The following is a 20,604-nucleotide window of genomic DNA, read 5'->3' on the forward strand; positions in this document are numbered from 1 at the left end:
CTATATTGTATACAATATCGCTTTATTCATCTCAAACATGATTTATGATATGAAAAAGCAACGTTTGAATATGGCGAAATATATCAAGGTGGCTAAACTGAGTCTGATTTCTTTACCTTCAAATACGTATGCGACATTATCAATTCTTCAAGGCCATAAAAACCGGGTCGAGCCAAAAATTTAGGGTAGGTCGGGATACTGGAAACAAACAATTTTTTTTACGTCTTACCCTCTTTCATAATTTATACAATTCAAGTGTTCACATGCATTATAAAAAGTTAATACCTATTCATATCTGCATCATCTCTTTCCCCATACTGTTGACGGTACTGTAGATACGCAGTTTCTAGAACTATCTGTCCAGACAAACTGTTTGGAAGCCTGGGTGATGGGTAATGCATGCAAGTTCTTCTCCCGTCTCAGAGGTATGTTCTTCCATCTTGTCTTTCACTCTGCCAACACGAATACAACATCTGCATTCGACAGCGGTTGCCATCTCCTCACAATTGTGACACGTACACCTGAAAATGAAAGCAACTTCTTTAAATTTTTCAGTTATGACCAAGAAATTAAAACCATTGCATTTGTTCCCGTACATCTTAAGCAGGCTAGGATTACTGACATTATTTTAGATGTAAGTCCCATGTCAGAAACATTAAAAACCGAGTAAGCAAAATACAATGTTAGAAATGAATGTTCCAGTAGCTTACAGTACTCGTTTTTCACATTCTAAATTATTTGTCGCCCATCTGCTGATCTGGTCGCGATTACAAAGAAATTGATAAAGACTCACGGCGCATGCATGTATATTTCGTTTTCTGTACTACGATGATATCAGCCTTTACGACATAAATATCATACAAATTTATAAATTAACCGGTACGTGAAAAAAAATCTACCATTCTCCAACATCCTGAGCATTTCCAACTGCATCGTCTTGTTCCGAGTTGGATTCGTCAGAGCCCCCCACTGCAGCTCTCAAAGGCTCAAATCGGTAGGGATGGATAGCTTCATCACTCCCGGTGTCTGATAAACTATTATTTTCTGAGGAACTGGAGTTATGCGATGAGAACTCGTCGGAACTTTCGTTGTTTGAACTATACGCCATTGTTGCAAAAATAAACATGTACCTCCAGTGACGTCATACCCGGAAACCACCGGTAAGCGACTTCGTAATTTTCCGTAATTTGAATCGGCCTTTTCCGTACAGGTGCATTCGGTGCTTTATGGATCGCTTGATTATAGCTTATATGAGTGACTCCGGTGAAAATAAAACCGCAGAATATGTTCATTGAATAATTATCTTTCATATAACATAACACTTTATATTGGGTTTATAGAACCTTTAACACATTTCAATGCTCAGCTTTTATAAAACATTCAGACTATGTACAGTAAGGTGCGCATAATGTCACTTTATCAAAACTTTTGTTTGAGTTCGAAGAATTGAATAATTCATTATGAAACATTAACTTAAAACAGCTTGATATATTGGGAATGTAATATTTATAGCCTGGCCTTAATTATCTTCATAAACTATTTTGGGATTCCCCCTTACATTTCGCAAGTTTATCTGTGTAGTAACAGAACTATGTGTGCGTGATAAACTTTGATAACGTGGCATTTGTCCTCTATACGACTGACACTGTTTATTTTTCAATGCAGGTAACTCATAATTACTTTGCAATATAGCCCCAGTTTGAATTTATGACGTTACTGATTGAACACAAATGCCTAATTTTCACAAGTTTATTAGTACATTAAGTGTGAATTTACATGTTTATCATAACCATACGTCTTATGAAATGATGGATTCGGATAAAAAACTGCGCACGTTAATTTCCTCTTTTCATCTTCCGGATGAATATAAAGGTAGCAGGGTACACTTAGATTCGAAAATTTTGGGCACGGACAGTCTTACATGTAGCGAGTCGCAATATCGCACTTCCCTTATGAGCAGATTCAGCGTGGCCATTTTATAAATTGCGTGCATGTTTTGTGCTTTTAATTAATGGCAAAATCAGGATTCTCATACAAGAATAAAGAAAGTTATCAAAACGGAAGTTTTACACCATCCATGAAAAATAGCATGCGAAATTTTGCACTTTTTGAACAGCCTGCAATGATCTCGCTGCAAGAACAATGCCCAATTTTATTGCATTTCTCAATTTAATTGTCCTTACTGAACTTCAGGATATAAACAAAATGGGGGCCCATCCAGCTCGTTTTTTTCACAAAATAGCGAAAATATTCCTGAGTATCAATCAACAAGCACAGAACCCTTCCGTGATTTGAATTTTCCGCGAAAAGGTGCCTCATTGATTCATACAAAGCTACCAGCAGTTAGTTTTACAACTGACATCAGAATTTTACATGTGTTGGTTGTATAAATTTTCTAAAGAATTAACAATCATTATCTCTCACCTTAATTTACAGACATCCATAATCACGAAGTTCTAATTATAACAAATATGACGGGAGCCAAAATTCGAAGTGTACTCTGCTACCTAAAGCTATGGGAATAGCTGCTGCAGGGAGTGATACAGCATGGGTCTCGGTATTTAATTTACCAATGGTTCTTCTCGTAGATTCTACTAGTCAAATACTGCAAACCGTACAAATTGAGGAAAATCAGAAGCAAAACCTGAATGTCTGACACGCTTCAAGAAGCAAGTAGACAAACCATTTGGTGTAGAGGTTTAACTGTGGATAACCATAGCAACTGTGTTGTTGTTGTACAGGAGCACTAAGAGTACAGTATTAAACAGATAAGCCCAACAGGGACCGTCTCAGCGATAACAGCACGCTTGCAAAATTCGATTGAAAGAGTTGCCTTTTAACCTAACTCGAAAGGAAAAGGAAAGATTTTATTTGGATATATCGAAGTAGCATTCGGGCAAGGGGATTTTTCTCGCGTTTATTTTCATCGCGTGCGCCAGTTCCTTTTGCCTCTGAATGGTTTTATCCACTTACTCATGGTATTGCTGCTGACACGCATTTTGATTTAATATGCGTGAGTGACTTTTGCAACAAATAGTGCATTCTTAATAAGGATGGTCGGACGGTAGCCGAATATACACCGAAGAAAAAGACACATTTTTCTCCGAACATGTCTGCTTTGATCACACTGGTTCAGTTATTGTTCTTAACTTAGTAACAAGCTCAGTGCTCCGCATATCACCTGACGGACATCTGCTCCAAACCATCCTCCAAGAAGTTAAAGAAGACGAACAGCTTTGTGAGGAGTGCAAGAAACTGAAACTAGGTATATCACCGCAATGTTGAGAATGTAAAAACAGTGAAAGAAGTCTAGCCATTTCAGTGAAGGAGGATATAATGTAGGTTTCGCGTGTATCCGGAGAAATTGAACTTTACAGACTTCTCTAACTAGATTCACGTGTATATCGTGCAGCGGTCCATTGAGAAGATGCTGATATGTAATGACAGTACGGTGTCGACCTATCTGCTTACATTTATACAATCATAATAGTATTCAGTGTTTAAGTAATTATATAAAGTCAGTGCTCATTATGAACATGTGACATAAATATTCAATATAAACTAGAACATATAAACAGCTTTGTACATCCTGTCTATAGATGCAAGCGGACGCACCAGATTTTTTCCACAAATTTCTATACCATACTGTTAAAGCCAAAACTGTGTCCGCTATTGCAAAGATCGGATGGGCATTACATAATTTGTCGACATGACATTAGTTCATTAATAGTATGAAAGGGGCAGGTTACCCAGATTAGGTGGGCATTAGTTTAGTGTCACCGTAGGTTAGTGCCCTTGACCAGTTCTTCTACCTCTATGCTAGTTCCACAGCACACTGACGATCATTTCGGAAAAACAAACTTTATCAGGTTATTACAGACATAACAAACCGCTGAAGACAAACTAAACTGAAATGTTATCATAATTGTTCTGAAAAAAATTATAAACATGGGGCGTGAAGTGATAAACAAATTTGAATATTTCATTGATTTTAGTCAGGTGGGGCTTGGAACGAACGAGCTGAGAGACAAAAAGTGTGCATTTTCCTTTTGCTTTAGAGCGATAAAGCAGAAAACATTATTAGGGCTTAATACGGAACAGATGGATTAAGAGGTAATTTGGCGGCACACACAGCTGTTCAAATGACCTTATTGTTTGTTTGTACAGTTCTCTTGAAGAAGCAGGGACAGATAGTTGCCTTTGGGGCAATATTGATCTTCAGAGGTTGTCGCCTAAAGGTACTTGGCGGCGCCAGTGCTTTTCATTTCAGCACCATGTGTAGAATATATTGGATTTTCTGGAGCACTCAGACTAGCAGGATATCTATGCACGTGCTTTCACTATCTACCAAACTGAAATGCATGCTTTTCAGATTTTATGTTCTAAGTTTACAATATGTTTTGATACAGTGTAAATAAATACATTTATAGCAACTGTGGCATAAATATGCAAAATGAAGTCATATGGCTGGACTCGGTGCTGAAATGCTTTAACTAGAATTGGTACTGTCTTCAGAAAACTATTCTTGGATTAAATTACATTTTGTGTGTGTGTTTTTTTCTGTTACCGTTTTCTTTATACCTCACCTTAGCACAAAGTGCTCGGAGTGAGGTATTGTGATCACTCACCGTCCGACGTCCGTCAATCCTTCGTCCGTCCGTCCGTCCGTCCACACTTTCTTTTAAACAACATCCCTCTGAAACCATTAGGTTGAAGTTGATGAAACTCTGCCTGATGTTTACGGAAGCTTGTATGTACCCCCATAATGAAGACATGAAGTCGTCTCCATCGACTTGAACAACGCAACAAGTCGTCCAAATTACGACGACAAGCCTCTATATACCGCGTCATGTTGACAAAAGATATGTCATCATGTCGAGATACGGATTCCGACTTACTTACATGAATGTTAAAAGTCATTTGAACCTGATCTACATGCTCGTTTGAATAAGTACTAATTGGAACCCAGAGACAGACCTGAATGCTTAATATATCTTTGCAACATGCAACAGGACAAGCCGAAGTAAAACCTTTAGCTATTAATGCCTGTCTACATGAGCTAAATATTTCTGTTTTGCTTTTTCTAATGTGTAATGCAATATAATCGGGTTTAAACTCAACACCATTGCATTTGAGTTCACTAATTTCATTATATCTCAAAAATCCTGAATAACCGCTAAATATCATAGCTAAATCTCTCAAAGTTATAACGTTTCTAGTGCCTGGATAAATATCACACAATCGCACTTAATTTTCTAAATTAATGACATCCTTCTTCTGCACGGGTTTTGAATTGAAACGTTTGCTGCGTTCTAGCATTTTGGACACTCTCGAAGACTTTGTAGGATCTTCGAAATCGTTAATGTCATGTAACCATATGATCGCATAAAAGATATCACGTTGTTTGACTTTCCCAAATCTATTAAGCGTGATAAGTATATAGCCACGTGTACAGAATCTGGAAGTCTTTCATTTTACAAAAGTTTTCAAAGTATTTAATCTGACTAGAGTATTACGTCACTGTCCCATCATCTCTAGCAGATAATATGTGGTTTAACTACCACCGAATCACTATTGTCAATATTTACAATCAAAATTTCGTTTTAAAGTATGTCTCAAACCAGAACCTGCAAATACGTTATATATGTCAGGTATGTGTCTAAACAACTTAGCTTATAACCTTATTACAACAAAACACACTGTACAGCTAGGTGAACGAACATCTTAAAGCCAGCATTCTGAAAGAAAATGGTTCATTATTTAATACTCCGTGGCTGCCTTTTCCTGCTGAAATTGCTCCTGTGCATGATAATACAAAAACATCTGGTATAAAACTGTTGTGATTTTGTTTGTACAGGTTGACAATGAACAGCCAGTACGGAGCAGAGAACCACTCTGGAATAACAATAGTAGTGGCCGACCTCTCACTTTCGATTTTTCTTAAACACCTTGTGATTAAGTATGGAGGTAGTACAGCCCAGTTATTCTCACCTTGCCATAATAGGCTTAAACAATCAACTGCTTCTGTACCGGGCTATCACCCTTTTGAATCAAAACGAAAACATTTGTTACTATAATGTGTAGCAAATCTGTCTAGCGTATTGGCCCTACTTACTTATTGTCTAAATGCCTAAATATTTCATTTGTAACATACCAGTCAACTGCATCATAACATCTGCTCAAATAATCTGCACTTTCGTTTTGTGATCTAGGGATCCTTTCAGCGATGAAGCTTATATTGTGTTTTAACACACGTTGTTAATATGCACGGAAATAAAATGTAACTCATCTACACGGCTACCGCCATGTAAAATATAATTTAACGTTTTGGTTATCTGAAAAGAGTTTGATTTGAGAATTTTTCAAAGTCTATATATTACTAAACAATATTCTACGGACAACTTCAAGCTCATGCCAGGTTGAACTCTTGCCAGCTTCTTCGTCAGTCCAAAAGCCATACACAGCACCATCATTATCCTGACACATACAAAAATCTAAGCAGTCCGATTACCAATTGTCCCATTTCTTTTGCGGAAACATAACACTATTCATGCTCGCTTCCGGGGGCATATTACTGCCCTTGATTACAATATGAAATATATCAGAAAAGATTCCTGTATCCGAATACTTAACAGTATGTTTGTTCACTTCCGGGATCATAACGGGACACCTGCTCACTTCCGGGAGCATAACGGGACACCTGCTCACTTCCGGGAGCAAAACTGGACGCCTGATCACTTCAGGGAGCATAACAAGACACTTGCTCACTTCCGGGAGCGTAACAGGACACTTGCCAACTTCAGGGAGCATAAACTGACAACTGTTCGCGTCTGGGAGCATAATTGACCCCATCTTTGATACGTCACGCAAATGCTCACTTCCGGGGACACTATATGTATTAAACTACCCCTTATTTTCTTAACATCTATATTTAGTTCGAATTTCTGTATGTTACCGCCGTATGCAAATAAGTACGCATCGATATACTCTACTTGCTTAAATGATCTGCCTGCAGAAGTTTCTAGCATTCTTTCGCCAGTATTGTAATTCTAAAATAGTCTGTTTTGTTACTTGCACTGGTGAATTCTAGCTAGCCCTTGCTAAAATGTAACCGTTCAAATATTTAGTTCTGAGACTTACTGCTTTCCCAAAGACACTTTGTAATGAAATAATCTGACCCACAACGGCAACCAATAACCTGACAGGTACTACACTAAATCTGTCTTTATCTGTCTTTATCAATCTGATAACGCACTGAATCTATTGAACATTCTAACGTACGTATGCGTTCGTCCAATACAGACAACATATTTCCTTCAAAATCTGAAACATGACCTAACTAGCATGAAACAATGGCTGGTAACCATTTGCATTTCTCTTCCGCTAACAAAAACCCAAACTTTAAACAATGAAGCTTTCACAAACTGACTTAATTCTAGAGCCATTATGAATTTACGATGACCCCCAATACCGTCATCTAAATACATTACAACTCTAACCCAAACTTCTCCAAAATCTGATAATCTCCCGTAAAGTGTTAGTAAAAATATTACCAGCTGTGGCAATAACTAACGGCAAAGAATTGGAAACGTATGTACCCAACAGAAACCTAAGTAGGTAACGTGGGATGCATATATATATATATATATATATATATATATATATATATATATATATATATATATAAAAAATCGTACTTTTGATATTACTGGCCAACGGGTAATAGTGAAAACAACAATACAACAACGGTATACTTAAGTATTTTTGTCTATATCTAGTGATCTATGTGCACAGTATATTATAAATAAGTAACACTACTAAGAAATCTACACGATACATAATGTCTGTTTTAAAAGTACGTATATCGCCTCCTTGTTCTACGTACTTTTATAAATGCCTCGACTCCGTAATGGTCACTCAATTGTAGTCTCTGTTCACCGACAGAGATATGTCTTCCTTAAGCACAACCTATTGAAGACAGAAATTCATTTATTGATCAGATAAAAGTAAGAGTTAACCAGCTCTATTTACTTTTTGCAGCCCAGGTTATCAATTTAGTAATTACAGCCAACTATCTTAACAGGTCTGGAACAGGACATATAATACAGAGGTTTAGGTTCGAAACCCGGCGGGGTAAATTACCACAAAGATCAAAATTGATACTACGTGAAGATGTATTGTGGCCACAAAATCATATGGAAATTATTAGTGCATGCATATTTTAATCACCTGACAACAAATTGTCCCATTTGTCCAGTTTTGTTCACTGTGCAAAACAACTCAGTATTTAACCTCATTCAGAACGCTTGTCCTTAACCTCTGATGATTTTGTTTCCCAGTTGGGTTGACATGATGAAGCAAATCATACGGTTTAGGGAAGATTGTTGTTCTATCAAGGTGCCCACAAGAGTAAAATCTCAGAGGGGCTACTTGAGTCTCCCGTTATCGCCATATGACCTATATTGTGTCTTTGTACTAAAACTGCAACACATTAAGTAAAGACCTGACAACTACAACACATAAAATAAAGACTTGACGTTTACCCTGGCATAAAAGATTTTGACATTCCTACTACCAAATACATGGTCTATGGCCACATATTCCAACGTTGTATGGGTTATCTGTAGATAACGCGGGCTCTCTTACCAACTTCTTTGGGAAGACACAGACGAGGATCGTGTAAGAAGCTATGTGAAATGAATGAATGTTTTAAAAGTAAAGGTTTCTGGATGGTGTAAGACCATAATTATTTCTAATTTATTTCTAACCGAGCCAACAGGAAGCATCATAATTATTTACATCCGAATTTACCATAGCAATTATTTAGTTTGATTCCAAGTCAAGTTGGTATAAATCGAAACGATAATGCTGATACTAAAGCAAAGAAATCCCTTTTATTGCGACAATCTAATTCCAAATTACCATATACTGATTCAAAGTCAAATGTATATACATATATTTTATCTAAATGGCAATTGTCATTGAACAAAGCCTCCCCCGTTACTTTGAGTTAGTTTTCGCGGCTCCCCTTTAGTTTGGCTGCCGGAATCCTATGGCGGTACACGATTGTTTTTTTTTCCTGCTTATAGGGATGCGTTTGTGTGCTTGCGAGTCTAAAGCGGTGCCCTACCGTGTTTTTGAATCTTACTTGTCCGTTTTCCTACGTTAGTTCCCTTACAGAACAAGCCTTCTCCGGTGAATGGAAAGTTAATAGAAAGTTAATGGAGCTAATCACCGCGGCAGCAGTTCGCTGTTCATTCACCGCATCCGGTGAATGACTGGCGATCAAACTTCTTTTTAAACATTCTATTCACCACATGCTCCAGTGTTTACTTCCTATTCACCGCAGGACATGGTATTTTAAATTTTGTATCATTAATTCACTTTTATTCACCGGAGAAACTTGAATTTCATGATTCGTGAATTAAATAGTTGCACCAGTTTTGGCGGCAAAATGGTTTGTACAGTTTGAAATTCTGAACCATGCAGAGCATTGCAGATTTATGTGAATAGCATGGTATCAGCTACAGTAAGTGCTTTTTAATTGTCTATGGTATATGAAGGCATGTCAAAAGTAAAAAGTGATTTTTTTTTCAATTTATTTGATTTGTGGATTCTAAACAGATGCAGACTTATTTTTGTCATCAGTTTTCATGACTTTGATTTCTTGTACATGTAAATGTATAGAGGTGTCCAGCTAATTCACTAGCTTATTAAATCATCTGCCACTAAGTGCCAAGATGTGTGTGTGTGTGCTTACGTGTGTGTGTGTGTTCGGGTTTAACGTCTTTTTTCAGTCATATAAACGACGGTGTCTACTTGTAGTAGTGAGCACAATGCCCAACCTTATAGTGCTGCCTCACTGGAATATCACGCCGTAGACACGTGGCATAATACCCCACCCAGTCACATTATACTGACACCGGGCTGACCAGTCCTAACACTATCCCCTTAATGCTGAGCGCCAAGCGAGGAAGCTACTAGTACCATTTTTTACGTCTTTGATATGACGCGGCCGGGGGTCGAATTCACGACCTCCCGCACTCGAAGCGGACGCTCTACCACTTGGCTACCGAGGCGGTTAAGTGTCAGGATGAGCTATTGTAATTGTTCATTATCTGTCCACCTTTTCATGCATCAACTATATATTTTCTAAAAATAATGTTTCTTCTGAAACTACAAGATGAAAACTTTCTGCAGAAATGCAGCTCGCAGCTCATTCACCGCAGACTGTTCACGGTTCATTCACCGCAGACTGTTCGCAGCTCATTCACCGCAGACTGCTCCCAACTTCATTCACTTTCTAAGCAATCATTAACCTACCATTCACCGCATCCATTCACCACAGACCATTTTTTCTGTAAGGGTTAGTAGGGTGTTGTTGTGTCTTTATCTTTGGTACATGAATGTCTGCGCTATATTGTGCTATACGTTGTAGTGTAACTGTGATTAAGGAACGTAGCATTCCCTTTGTATATTCATCCTTGTTCTACTCTCCCCTGAACAACTTCCTCCTCCACCCCACCCCCTTTTTTACCCCTTCCTACTTCCGCCCCCTCTGTCTATATTTGGCATAAATATATATGTACTTGTTAGATTTTTGAAGCAACCGTCTGTAATATTTTGCCTTCTTTGCAAATGCGTTGCTCTTAGGCTGTTTTTGGTGCTCAATTCTTCCGAGAAAGCTAGCCTTACTTGTTATCTTTTTTCAATAAACTTCATGATATAAAACCTACTTTAAGTGAATGACAAAAAGGGAATAGATATATTCGCAAGGCAAAAGTTGTTCTTTCTTGCTGTCTAATAGGTCATACCTGTTTGACATTTCTTATCTTCTGAATAAAGAAGATCAACCTAAATCAACCTATGTCAAGCACCATTCACTATTAAATATACTTAAATCGGTTGTGTTGCATTCCCTTTACAGCGCAGTAAATACTATGAACAGCATCTAGCAACAATATTTTATTCTTTTTAAAGCATATAGACATCTTAATTGAAATCTGAATATGAAATTTGTATTCACATCTACTGCGATATTTTTTTAGCACTGTATATATGTTTTACATTAATGTTTTTAGAAATACTTTCCAATTTACGTTTTCAGTATAACTTTTCTTGACAATATATGACCTTCCTGTGTCAATTTGCCGTAAAATAAAACTCACTCACTTACGAAGCATCCAGTCTGGACCACTAGACTAGAAACAGTTCGTATCCTAACAGTCATCAGCATGGCACATTTGTCACAATTTGGAATCGAATACAGGCCACTAGCACTATGGCCACGTCTGCTAACAACTACCCCATCAAGTATATATCTATCGCTCATTTTCAAATTTAGTTGGGTTCGAATCACTTTAGTATTTGAATAACTGTTGCAATACTCGGTGGCTCGATGAAGCAACACGCCAATTGTGTGCTCCAAAGTGACGAGAGTGTGTATGGCCACCTGTCACCCTGAAGCTTCCGTAGTTTATTGACTGGCTAAGTCAATAAAACTAAATTAGGGTAGTCTATTTTCCCAACATATCGTTTACTCATTTTCCTAAACGGAGAACAAAGCAAACGCTGATTAAAACACCTAAACCACAATTTGTTATTTTGTCGGTATTTAAAATTTAAAATTACTGAATATTTCACTGAAAGTATATATTCATGAAATTAAGCGAATCTTTTCAACAATATATTCTTTATAATATAGAAAAGTAAACCATACGATAATATAATTTTATCAATTTCATTTAACTACCTCACAGTCAGGAAAATACACAAACGTTTTGATTTTATAGGTGAAAAAAAGATGTGTAGATATTGACTTGTCCGCTAAATCAGTTCCAGAGAAAAACTAATTGTTCACTTTCAATAGGTCATGATGACAGTTTTTTGTTTGTTTGTTGTTGGTTGTTTTTGGTTGTTGTTTTTTGTGTGTTGTTTTGTTGTTGTTGTTTATTTTTTGTTATTTTGTTTTTTATATTATTTTCTTTCCTCAGAACAGTTCCGCTCGCAAGTAGTATCAACATATTTCACAGAATATTTTTCTACATGTTTAATACAACTGATCTTACACTTAATTCCAAGAAAACACTTTCTGTAATCTTTGAGATATTGGCAAGAAACGACGGGTGACCTAATTTGTTCAAACAATCTTACATCATATTATCGTTTTACCTCTTGTATGCTCACCCTTGTATTTTTGTTGAAAACAAGATCTTTCACCATCACGCATAATAAAAATCTAAAACACCAAATGGTAAGGGTAGATTTTCCGGAAGTACAGGGCCAGAGCCATACGTCGTCATACATACAAGACAAAGACAAAAAATATTATCAAGCGCACGCACGCACGCATACACATAGACAAAGCTGTCAGGATACGAGTTATATGACCCAGGGAAGTGCCTACGCCTTAACTATGAAATGGGTCCAATCGTAAAGGTGACTATGTCTTGGACGATATAGAATGTCCTTTGTTAAAATGTAGAGCTGTTGAGACCAAATATCTCATATATAGAATTTTCCTCTGGCTACCTTGCCTAAATGATTCGTGTACCAGTGATTCGTAAATGATTTCTATTAGGAGCTAAATAATTTCAGGGATCAGGCAAATCACTAAATGTTTCAAACAAACAATCTTCAGTTAATAAAAATTAGCTCAAACTCTTATAGGCTGGAGACTCTATACTTGTCTGGTCTTTATGTTGAAGTTCCCGTCAGACAATGTCTTTAAATCAACAAAATAGAGTCCAATCGCATAGATGCTCAGCCTCTGTCCTCTTAATTGAAGTTGCAACTTATTGCTCTGACTCCTCGATGTTCAGCGCCTATATGCTATCTCATGTAGCATTCAAATACCATATAGGTATATCCCCGATGCCTTGGCTGTACTTCTCCAATAACGCTGAAACGTCTATAAGCTGGAACTCTCCTACTATCTCAGTAGATTATTAAACTCTGGGTCTCTGTCTTAGCTTTCCGATGCTCAACCGCTATTTGCTATTGTCTATAGCGTTCAGCTACCTTTAAGGTATGAGCTGGCCCTATAGCTGGAAACCTTGTTGAAATTGCAACTCTTTTTTAGTCTATGAACTTTAAACTTTAAACGTCTTTTCAATAATTTTTCCGACCTGACAGCGTAGTCGCAATAACTTCCTTATCAAGGTACCGGGATAAATTATTACTTGAATCCTCGATATTTCTTCTTCGATCGTTGGATACAGAATGATCTCTCTGTCACCTATCTACCTATTTATACCTTAGCAGACGTGAGCTTTGATTGGTGCTATCTAAAATTATAGAACGTGTTCTTATTGGTCCAACCTTATACAAATTATTTCAAAACGAGTACTTGCTTTATCAAATATCTGGTTCCCTTTAACTATTGTATATGACATGATGTGTGATGCTGGAATCGAGCTACCATTGTAATTAACCCAAATCGTCCATAAATGACACAAATTCTATTATTTACAGCAATTCATCAATAATTATAGCAATGACACAATGAAAAGGGAGTCAAGCACTACCTGTGCTTATATATTACGTTATCAATATATCAGATAATTATTCTGACAAAAAGCAAACTGAGCGGACAAGTAGGACAGAACAAATAAACAAAGGAAGACAGTAGGACCGCTCTGACAGGGAAGGCTGGATGCAAAATTACCAGTTTGAAGATCCAGCTTGTATATGGTTCGTACATAAACTCTCACTCATAGTTAAAGGGAGTGGCCTCTAATGTCAGAGGGCGGGGTGAAGAATAAGAAAAGTAACCATACAAATATAAGACAATATACATAATATATAAATACAGAACAAACGAACAGCTTGTTGGAAACAGAGGCACCGCCTTGAAACGTTCAGAAACCTATATACAGGAAACTAGGGCTTTAACCTGATTTGGAGCATGAAAACCTCGTACTTACCTTATTTTCAACAAGTAAGACAAGATTAAAATAATCTCCACTGAAAATGGCACTAACACTCGTAAGAATGTACCAGATTCTGTAAAGCAAACTAAATAAATGTGGTCAGTCTGAGGTAAAAGTTCACCAATGTACTCAACAACTTGTCCGAAGTAAGAGCACCAACAGCCTTACTTTTAACGGCACTTTAAACTAGTTGACTAGTTGCAAAACAAAATTCCACTCCCTCCGTCCGTTTTTGTTGGATTTAAGAGAAAATATTGCAGTGCGAAGATGTGCAGGCTGATCTTAGTCTGCACTGGTCGCAAAAGCAGAATCACTTGCCGCCAGCAGGCTAAAGGTTAACAAATTCATAGCACGTTGTGACTGTCCTTCAAGTATACACAGCGATCAAGGTTCCGCGTTTGAAAGTAGACTTTTTCAGGAACTTTGTCATGTGCTTCAAGTAAGAAAAACACGCACGAGTGCACGAAATCCGCGTTTGAATGGCGCTTTAACCGCAGCTTCTTAAAAAATGGGGTATATCTAGTAGGTGAACAGGAGGGATGGGATCTTAACCTTGGGTGTCTAGCAGGAGCATATAGGTCGTCTCCAAATGAATCAATAGGTCTCACTCCTAACTGTGCATGGACCATGCAATCAGGATGCCAGTTGACCTGGTGTTTGGACATTCTGACGCCATTAGTTCAACTGCACCCAAGTATGGTGATTATGTCCAAGGTCTGCGTGAGAAAATGCTCCTAGCTCATGAAGTTGCACGAAAACACTTGTGTCAGTATATGCGAAACGCAGCAAGGACATTTACGACTCGAATTTAAGCTTTCATAAATACCGAGTTGGCGATTTAGTATGGTGTCTTCATGAAACAAAAAAAGTTGGAGTAATGCCAAAATTACAGAAGGCTTTTGACGGTCCTTTTGTTGTGAAGGAAAAGAAATCTGAACTTAACTATGTCCTGCAGTTAAATAAAGAAGGCAAAGAAAGAGTGGTACATCACAACAAGCTAAAGAAATATGAAGAAACAAACCATCCTAAATGGGCGACCAGCGCCTCGAAAACAACTGAAAGAAAGCCCACTTTCTGCGTAAAATGTAACTCTATGTAAAAACTGGTTGTTGAAATGACAACCTGTGAATAACAAAAATTTGTGTATAAATTTGTGATTGTATAAAATTAAAATATTGCCTATTGCCAATAAATAAAGAAGTTCAATTTATTACAATGTGTGTTGTTATAGAACAGATGCGGTACTGTTATTTAGTACGTTTACGGCGTGAATAAAATCTGGAAAGTAGATCCCTCGGAAGCACCGAGAACAAGGCAAACAGTGAAAATTGCAGACTCGGTTTGATTTAGTCTGTTCATGAGCAGTAATGAACCCTTATTACTGCTGTGTGTTTCGAAGCGATGTTTCCATAACCTCTGCAAAGAAGTTGAAGGAAGCTATTCATGTATACTGGCGTATGCGGCGATGCTTTCCGGATATTAGGTTAGGGTTCTTGGTGTCGGTGGCGAAACCTTGGTACTGTAAACCTTATAATCAATGGGGTGGTATTTTGTCGTTTTAGTAATATAAAGAAGAACACTTCTGCTCATGTAAGACGGAGAGCTTACCGTTGCCGACATTGTTTTAGTAAAGGAAAGACTGAGCTAAACACCAAACAACACATGATGCGCAGCCGTTCTGGTGTAGACTGTGTCTGTTCCGTTGTAGAAGCAAGGAACTGCTAAATATGTAACAACTTACATCACACACCGGAACGTTATGTCTGCGAAGGGAATAACAGAGTCCATACAAGTCCTAGTGTGTAATCCACACCCCCACCTAATAGAAAGCAAAGATATTTCACTATTGTCTAAGGCGGACAGCATGAACTGTAGGCTGTTCAGACGGGACAAGGTGTTTCCCAAAGGTAGATATTGTACAGGAGACGGTGCGAGAGGCCGGGATAGGGATGACTAGTTGGGGAGAGGAGCCTTTGGACCCCCTTGACCTGACCAGAGGATCCTTTGACAGTATGCAAACAGAGACTGAGCAAGCGGCGGAGGACCTCAGGATAATAGTTGAGCATGACATTGATATGAAAAAAAGGTGGAGGGATAGAGGATGCTTGGAAAGAAACAATCGAGACTAATGTTGCGACACCAATGTTGGACGAAACTTTAGACCTAAGGGTGGTGATGGAAAAGGTTAAATCTCCAGTAGAGGTCCAGGATACAGTACAAGAAGAGCTACAGATAGAAGTAGAGGAAAATATAAAAGAGATTGTAGTTGAAGGTGAGAAAGATGAAGATCAGCATCAAAATTTAGAAGAAAAAATAAGAGTTGGTGGGAGTACAGCAGTTTAATAACAGAGGGCAGGAGGAGGTTCAGGTTAGAAAGGTCAGTTAAAGGAGGGCATAGAAGGAAAATGAAAGGAGAGGCCGAGCCAGAAAAAAGGTACGTCACCATCTTCTTCATCATCATCATCATCAGAGTCAAATACTGATTCAGATTATAATTCAAGAGAGAGAAACGCGAACAGAGATTTACTGACATTCTTGGGGGGGGATCGTTAAAAAGACCGGGAAAATTATCGGACAACAAATAATTGCTAATGCAGTATTGATAAACAAGTTACAAACTACAGTAGACGAACGTAGGAATGAGGTGAGAGAGTTAAGTGAGGAAAAACAGGGACGTGATATTCCGAAAGAAAAAAGAGAGAAGAGGAAAGCAGAGCTGATAAAATGGAGGAGAGCAAGATACAGCCAACGCAGACTAAAGACAAGGGACATGGGCAAAATAAGGATAAAGTGCATGAGAGAAGACAGGATAGGGGGATACAAGATAAAGAAAATAAGGCTGGGCAAAGGAAACCAAGATTACCGCATTCTAGGCCCCGACCTTGCAGACGAGATGATTACGGTAAATTTGGGTACAGGTGGGGAGATAGATATTGATCTTGAACTTCAGAACTATGATAGCCTTTGATCTCTGACATGTTTTGTTCAGGAAGTGACAATTTTTTAACACTGTGCAGAGTTGAAACTGCATTTCATATGTTTAAATTTACATGAACCGCAATAACTATCTGAAATTGAAAATAATTAAAACAGATAAATTTCAATGTTAGGTAAAAACACGTTGCTGTTTCGCAACTTAACTGTGAATTTTAATACTGGGTACAATGTATATTGAATTTTCCATTTGTTGTTCACCGGCGATATATGACCATTTTGTGTCGATTCGCCGTAAAACCCAACTCACTCACTCACCGGTAACTGAAATTTAAGTCCTTCGATATGGTGCCTGCTTTTTTAATTTTGTCGTTTGGCAGTTCCTGTGATATTCAGGCTCCAAAACCCAAGATCTTCTTTCCAAATTCCAGTTTGTTTAGTTCTGTCCATTGTTTCCTCGTTTAGGGCAGTCATTATTTTAACTGGGGACCATATGCCGCTTTCCATGGAATTTCACACTAGTTTATCACTGAAGTTCCATGTGCACCGCCGTATGAACACATATGCGGATGTCTCTAAATGGGTTTTTATACTTTTAGCATGTGTAAATGTTGAGTTCTGCTCGACGTGGACGGTAGCATGCATGTCCAATGCCGTCCATGAACAGGCTCAGTTAAACCGAGCCTGCAACATTTTCTTTTTTGTCGTGTTGAGCGACCTTTGGAGTTTCCACTTTTCTATTTTATTGTCACAGCAGCGCTGTTTGTGCCGTCTAGTGGCAATATAATGTCTCCCCGTACATACAATCAGAGCTGTTATATTTCGATATTCTCAGATTGTTCAGCACGACTTTAGTGTCGTGTTAATGGTACTTTTAAGTTTCTCAGCATGAACATTTCGGCCTGGGTGACTCCAAAATTCCACTTTCATAGCTTTGGGTATTGTAGAATCACCCCTTCGATATGGTGCCTGCTTTTTAATTTTGTCTTTTGGCAGTTCCTGTGATATTCAGGCTCCATAATCTCAGATCCCCTTTCTAAATTCCAGTTTCTTTAGTTCTACCCTTGTTTTCTCGTTTAGGGCGAAGCCATTATTTTAACTGGGGACCATACGCCGCTTTTCATGGAATTACGCACTAGTTTATCATTGAAGGTTACATATGCACCGCCGTATAAACCAATCTGCGGATGTCTCTAAATTGTTTTTGTACTTTTAGCATGTGTAAATTTTGAGTTCTGCTCAACCTAAGGCTAGAGGGCGTGAACGGTAGCATGCATTTCCACTACCGTCCATGAACAGGCTCAATTAAACCGAGCCTGCAACATTTTCGTTTTTGTCGTGTTGAGCGACCTATGGAGTTTCCACTTTTTCTATTTTAATTCTACTTAACCATTCAATGAACTCTAATGCTTAAAGAGAGTTATTTACATATACATAAAACTGCTGAAGATGAAGCTGTTCACTCTTAGATATTGAGTGAAATTATTCAAGATGCCATTTAAAATTTCAGTGGGTGTTTCAGTGACTAGCTTTATAAATTATGCATGAAATATTGTTCATTTTGCACACTAGTAGCTAATAACTGTTTTTGTATTTAAAGCTGGCATTTAGTGCCTAATATCTTAAAGCTGGCACCGTTAAAAGTAGATTTGATCACAAATGACTTTTAAATGTTTGCATTTGAATTTAATGTGTACTTATGTATTTGTTTTATGCGGCCGTAAAAAGTCTCCCCGTACATCCAATCAGGGCTGTTATATTTCAATCTTCTCAAAGCGTTCAGCACGACCTTTATGTCGTGTTATTGGTACTGTTTAGTTTCTCAACATGACCATTTCGGCCTGGGTGGTTCCAATACTCCCGCTTTCATAGCCTTGGGTATTGTTTAATCACCCCTTGGATATGGTGCCTGCTTTTTATACGCCCGTTTGAAAAACGGGACGTATTATGGGAACGCCCCTGGCGGGCGGGCGGGCGGCGTCCACAGACCTTATCCGGAGCATATCTTCTACATGCATGAAGGGACTTTGATGAAACTTGGCACAGTTGTTCACCATCATGAGACGGAGTGTCATGCGCAAGAACCAGGTCCCTAGGTCTAAGGTCAAGGTCACAGAGGTTAAAGGTCAAATTCAAGAATGACTTTGTCCGGAGCATATCTTCTTCATGCATGGAGGGATTTTGATGAAAGTTGGCACAATTGTTCATCATCATGAGACGGAGTGTCAAGCGCAAAAAGCCAGGTCTCTAGGTCTAAGGTCAAGGTCCGCTTAGAGGCCAAAGGATACAAGAATGAAAAATTCAAAAATGACTTTGTCCGGAGCATATCTTCTTCATGCATGGAAGGATTTTGATGTAGCTTGGCACAGTTGTTCATCATAATGAGAGGGAGTGTCATGCGCAAGAACCAGGTCCCCAGGTCTAATGTCAAGGTCACACTTAGAGGTCAAAGGATACAAGAATGAAAACTTTGTCCGGAGCATATCTTCTTCATGCATGAAAGGACTTTGATGTAGCTTGGCACAACTGTTCACCATCATGAGACGGAGTGTCTTGCGCAAGAACCAGGTCCCTAGGGGTAAGGTCAAGGTCACACTTAGAGGTCAAGGATACAAGAATGAAAACTTTGTTCGGAGCATTTCTTCTTCATGCATTGAGGGATTTTGATACAACTTGGCACAAATGTTCACAAGCATGAGACGGAGTGTCATGTGCAAGAACCAGGTCCCTAGGTCTAAGGTCAAGGTCACACTTAGAGGTAAAAGGTCAGATACAAGAATGACTTTGTCCGGAGCATTTCTACTTCATGCATGGAGGGATTTTGATGTAACTTGGCACAATTGTACACCATCATGAGACGGAGTGTCATGCACTGGTCCCTTCTTTTGAATTACTTCCCTTTGCTGTTACTATAAATAGCTTACATTGTAACTTTTTCATTACAAGTCGTAAAGAAAAAACGAGACCAGTTTTCTGTAGTACAACATGCATGTTACATCCAATTCTGAGGTGTATTTAGTGCTATCACTACCTGGTAAGGATTTTTGTGTGGACTTGTAATTTTTTTTCTCTTTAAAGATTAACTTCCCTTAGTTGTTACTATAAATAACTTACATTGTAACTTTTTTATAATTGACCATAGGGAAAAACCAAGACCACTTTTCTGTGGTACAACATTGATGTTACTTTCAAATTTTGGGTGTGTTTTAAGGTATCTCTACCTGGTAGATTTTTTGTGGACTTAGAAAAATAAAAGAATTACAATAATTTCTAAAAAAAAAAAAAACATTGTAAACAACTAGAAAATTAAAATTCCATTTGCAAATACAGGTGCTAGTGTAAAGAAATTTGCTGTGACGGGCGTATATTGTGACATTCTGGCACCCTTGTTAATTTTGTCTTTTGACAGTTCCTGTGATACGCAGGCTCCATAATCTCAGATCCCCTTTCATAAATTCCAGTTTGTTTAGTTCTGTCCATTGTTTTCTCGTTTGGGGCAAACCCTTTACTTTAGCTGGGGACCAAACGCCGCTCTTCATGGAATTACACGCCTCGACACGTGTATCATTGAAGGTTCCATGTTCATCGCCGTTTGAATACATCTGCGGATGTCTCTAAATTGTTTTTTGTACTTTTAGCATGTGTAAATGTTGAGTTCTGCTCAACCCGGGGCTAGAGGGCGTGGACGGTAGCACGCATTTCCACTACCGTCCATGAACAGGCTCAATCAAACCGAGCC

The 20,604-nt window shown here is 38.3% G+C and overlaps 1 protein-coding gene across 1 annotated transcript; it reads right to left on the reverse strand.

Moving 5' to 3' along the window:
• Positions 1-352: 352 nt before the first annotated feature.
• Positions 353-1,108, reverse strand: LOC128548153 (uncharacterized). Its single transcript, XM_053522569.1, has 2 exons — positions 900-1,108; positions 353-521 (listed from the first exon to the last, which is right to left on the reverse strand). The coding sequence occupies exons 1-2, from the start codon at positions 1,106-1,108 to the stop codon at positions 353-355; spliced, it is 378 nt and encodes a 125-aa protein (XP_053378544.1).
• Between the last annotated feature and the right edge of the window lie 19,496 nt (positions 1,109-20,604).

The sequence above is a fragment of the Mercenaria mercenaria genome, chromosome 14 (assembly GCF_021730395.1).
Source record: "Mercenaria mercenaria strain notata chromosome 14, MADL_Memer_1, whole genome shotgun sequence".
Classification (NCBI taxonomy): domain Eukaryota; kingdom Metazoa; phylum Mollusca; class Bivalvia; order Venerida; family Veneridae; genus Mercenaria; species Mercenaria mercenaria.